The sequence below is a fragment of the Otolemur garnettii genome, unplaced genomic scaffold (assembly GCF_000181295.1).
Source record: "Otolemur garnettii isolate 467f Iridium unplaced genomic scaffold, OtoGar3 scaffold00025, whole genome shotgun sequence".
NCBI lineage: Eukaryota > Metazoa > Chordata > Mammalia > Primates > Galagidae > Otolemur > Otolemur garnettii.
In genome coordinates, this window is record NW_003852420.1 from 19,908,636 (window position 1) to 19,920,803 (window position 12,168).

Below are 12,168 nucleotides of genomic sequence, written 5' to 3' on the forward strand. Positions count from 1 at the left end.
TTTTATATTATTTTTGTTAATTTTATAATGTTAAACTTTAATAATAACAAATAATTGTTGAGAACTGCTTATCAAAGTTTGCATTGTTGTCAGGCCCCGCCCACCCGCCACCTGCCCCTCCCCTGTCAATGGTGTCCCGCTTTACCAATGTTAAAATCTGGTCACCTTAGTAAAGCACCACGTTTGTGCTCTGTGGCTGAGTGGTGGATGTCATGGAAATCCAGGAGTCCTGGCCAGTGGCAGACACCAGGGTGTTGTCAGCACCTAGAGAAGGATTTTAGCCTGTGGTTTTCCTCATCAGCCCCCAAGGCTATGATCATCGAGAGCATCCATGTTTAAGGTGACAGAGAGCTCATGATGGTTCTAGACAAGCTGCTGGGAAAGCCTGAGAGGTGACCTGGAGAGACACCTGCCCTCCTCTCTGGGGCAAGACCCACCTGCTAGTCACCTTCCTGACAACCACACATGCTGCCCAACTTTATTGAGCAACTTTTTATTAATTAAGCAAGTATAGAAATCAGACTTTTCAATAAGTGAAAAGATCTCAGAAGGAACGGGGAAAAAACTGCCATGTAAAAACTGTGAAAGATAAAAATAAACAAATAAGAAGAGCAGAGGGGTCAGAGAAGGCTCACATACAGTTAAAGGAATGTTGATGCAGATAAAAATAGAAAAGGTGGGAGAGCATTAAAAGGGAACAAAATTAAAAGGTTAAAAGGAGACGAATAAAGAGAAAATGAAGATGAGAAATGAGATGGAAAGGGAAGATATTAAGAAAGACGAAAAATTAAATAATTTATAGCTCCGACTAGACAAGGTAAAAAATGTAAAACCAAAATGTCAAAAAGCAAAAGGATAAAAGTGTGACAAAGCTAAAATATAAAAGGGTAAAAATAAAATAATAAAAAGGTGGTAAAAGATTAAAAGCAGGGCTGCATAGAAGGTGAGATATAAATAAAACACTTTTCATGAGGCAAGAAGATTTTAATGAAGGCAAAACTAGTACGATTTTAAGAGATGAGGAGGAGAGATGATTAAGTGAGGTAAGGTGATTCAGTCACAAAACAATACTCTGAACAATAAGAGGCCAGCTAAAGATAACGGTGTACCAGAAGGATGCAAAATGCGAGCATCTTGAAAGACCAAGGGGTTAAATTTTATTGAAATGGCAGCAGCCTGAGTTCAAGGGCATAAAACCCTTCTGCAGAGGCACTGGGGATTTTTCTGCCCAAGCGAAGGAAGAATCCAGCAGCCACCCCGAGCTCTCGACCTATGAATACTCACAGCTTCCTTGTCAATACTGGCAATTTCTTGGAAAAGTCTCCGATCTTCCATGGAGTCCCCACCCCCAGCATCTTGCATCACGGGGGACTAGGAAGGCGAGAAGCCCCTCTTGGCCTACAGCCTGGTCACAGCGCCATCTGTACCTCCCTCCCCCCAGCATTCAAGCAAACAGGAGCCTAGCAGCTCTTTGGGACATGCAGGACAATCGGTGATGATTAAGGACACACACCTTTGCCCTTGAATCCTGGCTTTACTATTGACTTACTGTGGGACCCTGAACTTACCCACCCTGTGCCTCAGTTTCTCCATTTGAAAAAGGGAGAAGATCAAAAGGGATGATACCTACTTCACAGAGTTGAGAGGATGACAGATTAACAAAGGGAAATGGTACAGCGTGAGTGCTAAGCGATAGCTGTTAGTGTTCTTCGTTATTATTGATTACAAATCCAGTCCCCAGTGAGCTCAGGCTTAATACAACATGCAGTGAGAGTTCTAGAGAAAACCTCTGCTTCTGGCCATCGGTCTGAACTTCACCAACAACTGAACTTCACTGTGGCCACAGAGGTGATCTCCAGCACAGGGAGCATTAGGTTATAAATTTGAGTTTGCATTTGAATGTCTTTCAGACCAGGGGGGCATTCCCTGGCTCATCCCACCACTGTCTGCAGGTTACACTTGGCTGCTGCTTACCTTTATGTTTCCCCCACTGGTCCCCAAAGGCATTAGGGTTTGTGACTTCATCATCCCTTCATAGCTCCAGTAAAACACCACATCAACCACCCTCCTCAGTCCCTGCCTCGGCCATGGTCAGAGCTCCTGGCCCTGATATCACAATAATTCTCTGCCCCTGAGCCCCATTGCCTTGATCTCTGACATGGCTGCTGACTTGAAGCAGATCCCACTGCCCATGTGATGGGACCACCAACCCATCTTAACCCCGTCATGAAGTGTCAATACTCACATGGTCGGGGAGTGACCCGAGATTCAGCTCTTTCTATCCCCACTGCCTGGAGATCACTATGGGGCCAGCTCTGCTTGTCCCTGTGGGGCAGGGGAATGGAAGGAGTGTAACACCCAGCCTTTACAAGGGTCCACAGGAAGCTCTCTGTGTCCAGCTGAAAGTATCTTCAGAGCCTCCTGGGAATGAGATGCCCACTCCCAGCAAGAACAGGTCTAGGGCCACCTGGAGCTACTCTGGACACTCAGAGAGTGTTCCCAAAAGTCTCCTCATGGTCTCTGCATGTCCTGGAGCTCTGGGGCACGATCTCAGGCTTGGGGTCTTTGGGACAGTTGCAAGGCAGTGGGGGAGTGGCCCAGCCTGGCCCAGCCCCGTCTGCTCTGGCCGCAGCCAGCCCTATGCTTATCGGCCTGAAAGCCAGGCCACAACCTCCTGCTGAGAGCACAGCCTCTGCCTGTCTGGGAGGGTGTTGTCAGGGCAACAGCACTTTGAGTGACAGGCAGATCCCAAGGTACCAGTACAGGAACATCAAACTGCTCTGCCCTAGAGAAAGGGCCTGGATCCAAGACCCCTGATGAGAGGGGTTTCTCCACCCTTTCGTTTCCCTGGAATCTGGCAAAGGCGGAAAGCAGCAGCTCTGTGTGGGCTGTCCCCAAACCCACTTTGCCAATCTCCCCTACCCTGAGCCCCAAGTTAGGTGCTGAGGATGCCATGCCCTGGACAGGCGGATGGACAAAGAGCCCTGACACTGCCCTCTCTGGCCCATCAGAGCCGCAGGAAGCCCTCCCATTTCTGAGAACTGAAACAGCAGCAGCAGGAGCGTGGAAGCCTGCCCTCCCCCGCCCGCTCCCCACCCAGCCCCATCCTCTGTTCTGGTTCCGCTCTTCCTTGAGCTCATGAAAAATTCATCTGCCCAAACCTCAGCTCACACACTGAAAAAACACACCCGACCCGCTCCTGAGGGCCTGCTTTTGAAGGTTCAGGGCTCCTTTGGCTGCTGATGTGAGCAGAGGTTTCGGCGTGCTTGTGAGTATGTGTGTGGGTGTGGGACTGGCCACGCACAGGTGCCTGGGTCCTCACTGATGGGTGCATTTGTGCCGTGTGCACATCGTGACCCACATAGACTCGACTGCCAGGCAGGCTGGACCCTCAGCACCCAGCAGCAGGAAAGGGAAAGAGTCAAGGCTGGAACATGGGCTGGGAGAACCATCCCGGGCCAGGGGACTTTTTTAGGCCCCTTCTGCTGGGAGGACAGGTCTAATGCTCTGCCCTGGTCCTGATGGGCAGGGTTAGCAGACCCAACACCTGAGAATGTGGTGGATGTGATGTGTGCCAGGGCCCTTGTGCATACATGTGCACGCATGTGTGAATGTGGGTCGATATTGCCTGAGTCAGAGGAGGGCTTGGGAACGTAGCTCTCAGGTAGCTCTGCCCTGGACCCTTCTCCACTTGAGGACAACCCCCGTAATCCCCCCCACTCAACTCCACCAGTCCTGTTGCTGCGAGAAGCTGAGCACTAGGCCTGGCTTTCACATGGGTGTAAAGTGATCCTGGAGAAACCAGACCAGGAGCCCTGGCCGTGGAAAGTTGGAAACGGTTATTTTTCTGGACCCTTGTTTTCTGTGACTTGTTGAAGAGAAATATTACCCCTGCTCCTCCGGCTGTTCTCCCAGAGCAATAGGAGAGCGTGAAGTTATGAAATTGAGGGCACCTTCACTGAGCAATCGATTAGCAGCCGAGAGAGCTTGTGAATTGGCTGTCTGGACATTTCCAGTAATAAATTGTGAAATAGTCCATGAATAAGTAGTTGGCGGAGTTCAGAATTACCCCCTAGGAAATGTTGCAGGTCTAGAGACACATTACTAAGGCGAGCACCATTTTAATGCTCTGGGCTTTGGCTGTTAAATATGTATGCCATCCGCAAAGCACTTCCCGAAATTAATGGCATTTTACAGCTGCTCCGAAGGCAGCGTATTTATATGGAGATGTATAGATTCTGGGGCTGTGGTGGCTTCACAAATGAAGTGCTAATTTTAGAGGATTGGGCCAGGGAGGGGCACGTGGAGAGGGTCAGGAAGTGAGCTATCTCAGGGACTTTTCCCGAAATGATTTTCCACTACCAGCCGTGATTTTCCGCCTTTGATGACATTGGGAGTGGTCTCTAGTCTGGAAAGGTCACTGAAGTAACTGGCCAACTAGTTATACAGGAAGAAGGAAGTGATGCTGATGCTGATACTATTATTAATAATAATATTGGCAGCTCACATCGGTTAGGCACTATGCTGAGTGCTTGTCACTGATGGACTCATTTCATCCTCCCAACAACCTTGTAAGTTAGGTTCTGTTATTTCCCCCATATTACACAAGGCAATAGATTTTGTCTAGGATTTTGTATGTGGTGGGTAGGTCCCCTGGGAAAGATGATATCTTCCCTCTAATTCTTTCTTTGAACTGACGTCAGGGCCACCAGGTATGGTGGTGCAGCTTGTTCACTGCACAAGAACACCAACTAAAAGGCTGAGCAGGGCTGAAATCTCACATAGGCCCTACTGGCAAGTTTCTGCTCCTAGGACCTCTGATGAGGTCTCCATCTGGGGCCTCCCACTGCTCACCTCTCCTCAGAGGCCCATGAGGCCCAGGGAATGGCTCTGCCAATTGAGAGGATGCCATGAGTCCAGTATGTGCCTTACAGGGGTGTGCAGACCTGAGCTTCCCGGTTTGGATGTGTTTGTTAGCTCATGGTTATCACCATCAGCTGAAGGCATGAGGCAGCCAGCCCATGGGGGTGCTGAGGTGGGTTTGAGGAAAGCTGGCTTACAGGAAGAGACAGAAGAGCTACAGGCAGAGATGGGGCAAGGGACTGAAAAAGGAGGCCCAAAGGAATCAAAGAAGACTCAAGTCGCTGTCCAGGAGCAGGTGCGAGGAGGGCAGCTCTTGACCTGATTTGGGGATCTGGAAATGCAGATTCACTCAGGAGGGTCTGACTCCAGGGACCAGAGAAGGAAGGAAAGCCAGGCAGAGGGTCCAGTTGGCCAGAAAGGATTGGAACTGGATTCCCTCAAAATGCAGTTCAACGCCTATGTGACTTTGGGCAATTCAGTGAGATTTTCTGAGCCTCAGTTTCCTCATCTATCCAATGAGGACAACGACAGTATCTTGCAAGCTCATGAGGCTGATCTCAAACAGTCTATGACAGAGTTGAAATCAGTGCCTGGTGCATAATAGGACGTCAATAAATGTTGGGTTTTCGGGAGGTTAGCAGATACACCACAGATTCGTTTTCAGGATTTGTGAATGAAGCTGGGTAGATGGACCCACGTGTTGACCTGGATCTAGGGCCTCGGCACATCAGCCCTCACACTGTTCCTCACTGTGTGTCTCAGCTGGCTGAAGCCAATAGCTGCTTTCCACCACCTCCTCTGCCTCTTCTTCTGGTTATTGACAGGATTTTCAGGGGGGTGTTTAAAAATCAAAGCATTCCCTGTCCAAAGTGCTCCCTTGGCTCCCCTTCACCTGGAGAAGGAAGAGCCTGTGGTGGGGGACCCTGCTATAGGACAAGTGTCTCTGACCAACAGGCAACTTTCCTGAGGGTCACCTGCCCACCTGGGAGATGTGCCACAGGCTACAGGCCTCTAGCATGGAACTCACCCTCTGAGGGTCACACCAACCCAAGTTCAGATCTTCCCTCAACGCCAGCTGGGTGGGTCCCCGTAAATCACTTGTCCTCATGAACTTCCCTCTCTGCATCTATAAAGTGGGAATATTAATACCTACCCCAAAAGGTTGGCATTAAGGTTAAGGGAGGTGATAGCAGCTTCTGTCTGCTGAGCCCCGGTGCTCTGCGGGCCCTGTGCTGGCCCTCATCATCTCCTTTGCTGACTGACATACAGATGCACCTGTCACTGTTGCCAGTAATCACTTGCCCAGCAGATCCTAACACAGGAGATGGAGAAGATCCTTGGAAAGAGAGGACAATATCGGGGAGGATATAGATCTAATCTCCTGAATGGGAGTTGGGGGAACAGTCAGGGCGGGTACTTGTCAGAAGGGCTTTCTACAACAACGTCCACAAACAGGAGTGGCCATCAGAATTCCCTGGAGGAATGCTAACAGCTCAGATTGCTGGGCCCCACCCAGAGGTCCTGGCTCAGTTAGGTTGGGAGTGTAGCCTGGGAATGTGCCTTCTAACAAGTTCCCAGGTGCTGTGGTTGCTCCTTGTCCGGAGACCACATTCTATGAAGCCTGTGTTACTAGCCCAACAGAGGGAACGTGGCCTTTGGGATCAGGCGGTCTTCAGTTCAAAGCCCAGTTCCACTGCTTGCTCGCTTGTTCTGTAGCCACTGGGCAATTCAATCAGTACTGAGTTCCCACCTTGTCCCAGGGGCTGCTGTAGGTGGCCGCTTGTGAGGTTCCAGCCAAGCTCTTGGAAAGCGCTTTCCCTCTCCTGACCTGACAGGCCACTAGTCTGACTGCCCCACCCCCAAAATGGTTTTATACCAACACCAGCAGATATTCTGGCCCAGGCTCCCCTGCCCACCCAGAGCTCGGCAGTCCCCTTCCATCTGTCCCTGCAGGAGGAGCCCTTTGTCATGTTCCGGAAGTCGGACAGGACCCTATATGGCAACGACCGGTTCGAGGGCTACTGCATTGACCTGCTGAAGGAGCTGGCCCACATCCTGGGCTTCTCCTACGAGATCCGGCTGGTAGAAGATGGCAAGTATGGCGCGCAGGACGACAAGGGCCAGTGGAACGGCATGGTCAAGGAGCTCATCGACCACGTAAGCCGGGGCAGGGACTTGGCGGAGCATGGCTCACACCAAAGGGCTGAGCGTCCTGGCAGGCAGGGCCCTGGGGGCTGGGAGATGTGACCCTAGGGCTCCCTTGGGCCTGCCCTGGTCATTCCTCTCTAGGAGACAGACACACACCAGCCCCTACCCAACTCAGCACAGTCCCACCGGCATCTCCAAGGAGCTCCTTCAGCCTTTTAGTGCTGACTGCTCCTTTAAGGGCCAGCAGAGGATGCCCTGGCCGTGTGTGCGAGGTGCCAGCATGAGGCACTTCACCAGACTCTGGGATGCAGAGATAAACCTGTCACTACCTCGAGTAACTTTGGGTCTGGAGCTGAAGCCTGGGGTGAAGGGATGAGTAAGGCTCCCCTGCAGGCACCCAGGAGGCATCCCTTGCTCTGACTGGCACTGGGGAGAGAACATGGGGGAGCAGGGGCCTAAGTGGGTAGGTGGAGAGGAGCAGCCTGTGGAAGGGACCTGGAGTTCTTGGGACATTGAAAGGAAGACTGGGAGAAGCCACTGGCTAGGGTCACTACAACAGGGGAAGAACCAGGAACAGGGCCAAGTCACTCGACCTCTCTGAGCAGTTTCCACATCCATGAAATGGGCGTGGGAACACCTCTTCCCCACAAGATTGTCTCACTGCTGGTGCAAGGCCCAGCCCCTAGGAAGATCAATAAGAGGGAGCCTTATCAGACCCCATAAATAAACACATCACAGTTCTTAGCTGCCCAGGCTGTGGTCCAGTAGGCCTGGGATTCAAGTCCCAGCCTTGCCACCTACTAGGTATACAGTCATCATCCTCACTAAGCTTCAATTTCTTCATTTCTAAAATAGGAGCAATTAACAACTACCATTGCTCCTAAGGCTGTTGGGGGAATTAGATGAGGCACCGTCTGCACAGGCTCTCTGGCGCATAGTAAACATCACCTGCCTTCCAGCTCGGGGCCCTCAACGTGACTGCAGCATTTTCTGTCAAAGACCTGCTAGTGGATGCAAGGACCTGACCTGTAGTAGACCCCTTAGGTTCCTTCTCTCATTTATCCTTAAAACAGCCCAGTGAGGTGAGTACTGTTACTAACACCCATTGTGCAGATGAGGAGGCAGAGACAGGGAGAGGTGAAGGCGCTCAGCTAGCAAGTGATAGAGCTGGGATTCAGAGAACCTCTACAAAGAGCCATCCTCACCCCAGGGGCCAGGGAAGAGTGCGGAGCATGCAGCAGATCTTTGCAACCCGAAAAGTGCCAAGCAAAAGTTAGGGGTCACTATTATTTCGCCTCTCACAGGTGGGGGCGGGAGGCATCAGGGCCTTCTCCTGCCCCCGTCTGAAGGGAGCTGCCCTACAAAGAACTTGGAGGTTGCAAGTGGGAGGAAAGCTGGAGCTGACGGCATGAAGGCTTGAACAGAGCCTGCCCAGTGGAGTCATTTCCAAGGCCCCAGCAAATCAGGCTTCCGTGGGAGTCTGGTAGGAAAGCATAATGGTACACAGCATGAACTCCAATGGATTTGATTCTCGCTCTGACACTTACCAGCTGTGCGTTCTCAGACTAGTTTCTTAACCTCTCTGTGTCCCCATTTCCACATCTGTACCAGGGAAATGATATAAATAACACCTGCCCCATAATATTGCTGTGAGGATTAAATTAACACATGTGCATTACATAGTTGGCACCATATCCACATTTGCTATATATTTTTTTAATTTTTATCCTTATAGCTATTTCTTGGGGGCTGGGGAGAGGGCTTCAGGAAGGCCCTTTAGCTCCCCGAGCTCCAGTTAGTCTACTGACAGTGAGATGAATAACACCTGCCCAGCGTTCTTCCCAGCTTGTTGTGAGCTCAGAAGAGACAACTGGTGGGGAAGCAGCTTCTGGATTGTAGAATTCAGTATAAACGGAAGGGAGTGGTGTTGTCACCATCATTAGTAATAACTATAATTATTATGGAAATTAGTCAGCAGGCCCCAGAGGCATCTCCATCTTCCCCACTCCCTGTGCTTGGCAAGCGGGGCCTGGATGCTGGGGCTCAGGGTGGGCTCGGAGGCTGTCATTTGCAGAGATGAGCGGGCCGGGGCGGGAAGGGAATCACATGGAGAGTGGAGGCCACAGGCGGAAGTGAGCAGGGCTGAGCCAGCCTCACCACCCACCGCATCTGCAGTGTTTTGAGAGCTTTGAAGAGCCGTGGGAAGGGGGAGTGATCAGAGAGACCCAGCAGCAGCCAGACCTCCCTAAGCTGCCCCTCGGCTGGGGAAACGAGGGAAGCTTATCCACATCCTCCGCACAGCTGGGCGGCGCTTTGGGCAGCCCAGTATCCATCAAGGCCATGGGCCCTGACAGGACATGCAGGGGACCTTGTTAAACCCGATTTCCTACAATTGATGAGCCTATTAATCCTAGCTTGGTGCCATTTTTAATAACATCATAACCATTTATTAGTGTCGTCAGATAATTAGTCTTCTTGCTAGCCCATAGAAAGCGTGGTAAAGGCTCGGCAACATTATTACTTCCTTATTAGGGTCTGAACGTAGGCATAAAAATGATGAATGTCCATCTTTGTAAGTATCTGCCCCCCGAGGCCCATCCGGAGGCCCTGGGTGGAGCCTCTGACCAGCAGGACTTGGAAAGCCCTTCCTAGACTTGCCCTTCTTGCCTCTGTGCCGCTCCATGTGGTCTTCCAAGGGCTGCAGAGGAGGGAGCATCTGGAGAATGGATTCCCCTCCCGCTCACCTTCCCCAGCTATGGGGCAACTAACATGACTGAACAGAGCAGTGATGCCTCCAAATTGGATTTCTCTCCAAATCCCCATCTCTCCATATTTATTGCCTGCTCTTTCTCGTGCCCCCCCCCCACCAAAAGTCTTCTTCTCACCTCTGGGTCAAACTGGAGCCAGTGGGAAGGGGAAAGGAGGAAGGTAGATGTACAGGGAAGAGACAGGATTAGGACTGACAAGAGTGGGGATCAGTTGGACGGAGGAAGTGGGAGGCAGGGAGGATTCTATTCTGGACAGCTAGGGAGGGTGGGGTGGTGGCATCCCCAGATCAAGGGCCCCTGGGGAAGTCAAGGATTTGAGAGAGGTAATGAGATCAGTTCAGGGCATGTTGGATTGGGGTCCGGTAGGTGGCTGGCCCTATGCCTGGGCACTCAGAAGAGAGAGCAGGGCTGGAGGCTAAGCATTTGGGTGGTCAGCACAGCCTGTGGGGCACCTGGCAAGTGGAGATAGGGGCTGCTTAGGGACAGCAGGGAGGGAGGGACCCTGAACAGATGAGTGAAGGTGGAATCTACAGGGTGCCTAGGCTGGCAAAGGTGGAAAGGAAGGAGGACACCAGGAGAGCATGGGGTGATGGAGGCCCAAGGAGAGGCTACTGGAAAGGGGTCAGGGTCATATGCTGCAGGGGGACCAAGGAGGTGAGGAACAAGCAGCAGGTGTGAGTTGACCCAAGCGTGACCTCCTGAGGGTATGGAGTCAGCCCTGGAATAGTCCTTGAGTGCTCCCGGCCTCAGACTTTACCCTCAGAGACCCAGAATCCTGTCCTAGCTGCCCTCCAAGGTCCTTGATGCACAGGAGTGGGCAGATGGAGGGAGAAAAGGGCAGGAGGGTGTCAAGAGGTCATAAGTCATTCCCCCCAGGCCTTGGCACCACCCACAGGTCCCCTCTGCTTCTTTGTAACACCACATGTAGACCAGGGAGAGTGCACAGCTGGACGTGCCCATTGCCCTGCCTGATTCTCCTTCCAGACAGTGAGCACTTGATGGACCAAATGTGGACATTGCTCCAAAGCCTGGCACCAGGCTGGACACACCCCAAGCAAGCACTGGTGAATGAGCACATGGACTTGCACACCTGTCCAGAGATGCAGCTGTGGGGGGTATAACTCATTGGCTTCCCAGCCACAGTGTGCAAGGGGAGGCATAAGGTCAGCCCCATGGCCCACTGTGTCTCCTGTCTTCCAACCAAGAACTAGCTCTTAGTTCTGGCCTACGTGCATGGGTGTGAGGAGGAGCCCTACACCCCCATTTGTGTGACCAGGGAAAGATCTGTCCAAACCTCTCGTAGGCTAAGCCAGTGCACTTAGAAGCAAGGCATGCTGGGAGCTCACCTGGGGCAGGTCAGCATCCTGGACAGGACAGCAGAGGACAGGGGAAACACGAACAGCAAGGGTGGTGCTTGTTAGGGCAGTGACTAAAGAACTCGGGGAGAGGCTTGGGGTGTCACAGGATCTGAGGACCAGGTGAGCAGGTTAGGGGTTCAGGAAAGACTTGCTGCCCCATTGAGAGTCAATATAGAACTGTCTGCCAGGACCAGCCTAGGGAAAGGCCTGGGAAGAACCTGGCAGTGGGTCAGAGTCCAGAAAAAGAGCACAGGAGAGCAAAAGGGCTCTCTTGGAGTATTGGGGGAACCCGAGGCTAGAGGGAGCAAGTGGAACCCACACATCCCCTGTTGGTTGTCACCTCTCATTCATCTGGTCAACAACACCTACTGAGAGCAGATCCTGAGGGAGGGGCTTGTGCCACCACTCAGTTAGGGGGTGCAAAGTCAGGAGAGAGCGAGAGGTGAGGGGACAGTGAGGGGGGAAGCCAGTGTGAGACCCAGGATTGAGCAGGTCACCATGAAGTCTGACCAATGGCTCAGTCAGTGGGTCTGTACCCTGGAAGATCAGGACCATGTCTTGGGGTGACGCGGCCACTGACTTCCATGCGTTTGAGGTTTGGCGGGGGGGCCCTGGGAGCTATCAGGATCCTGCAGCAGCGTCTATGGAAGGCTGGAGGTGAGCTGCTGTCAGATTGTGCCTGCTTGAGGCCGGCAGAGCCAGAGGCTCAGAAATGGTCCCCAAAGGGGTCCCTCCACTAGAGGTGGAGGTGATCAAGGCAGATATTACTCTGGCCTTCTAGGAACAAACAATGCATCAGTCAGACAAGTGAAGTTTTATCAAGGTTTTGATCGGTGCTACAAAGGGGTGTACAGGGGTGCTGGGAGTATGAACCACAAGGCAGTGATTTGGCCTTAAACGAGGAAGACGCGTCCCAGGTGTGTTTCTGGCAAACCTGGGCAAGGCGTGGTGCTGCTGCAGTCTGCACCCGGTCGGGGCTATGGAGACTGCAGCTGAGCTCTTGGAGCCCTGGGGCGTTGACTGGCCCTGGG

General features: G+C 52.2%; 1 protein-coding gene across 1 annotated transcript in view; it reads left to right on the top strand.

The window, feature by feature from the left end:
* Positions 1-12,168, top strand: part of GRIK3 (glutamate ionotropic receptor kainate type subunit 3) — a 217,971-nt gene that overhangs the window by 173,023 nt on the left and 32,780 nt on the right. The window contains exon 10 of the mRNA XM_003788164.3: positions 6,817-7,020. Coding sequence (XP_003788212.1) covers positions 6,817-7,020 — 204 coding nt within the window. The remainder of the gene's footprint in view (positions 1-6,816; positions 7,021-12,168) is intronic.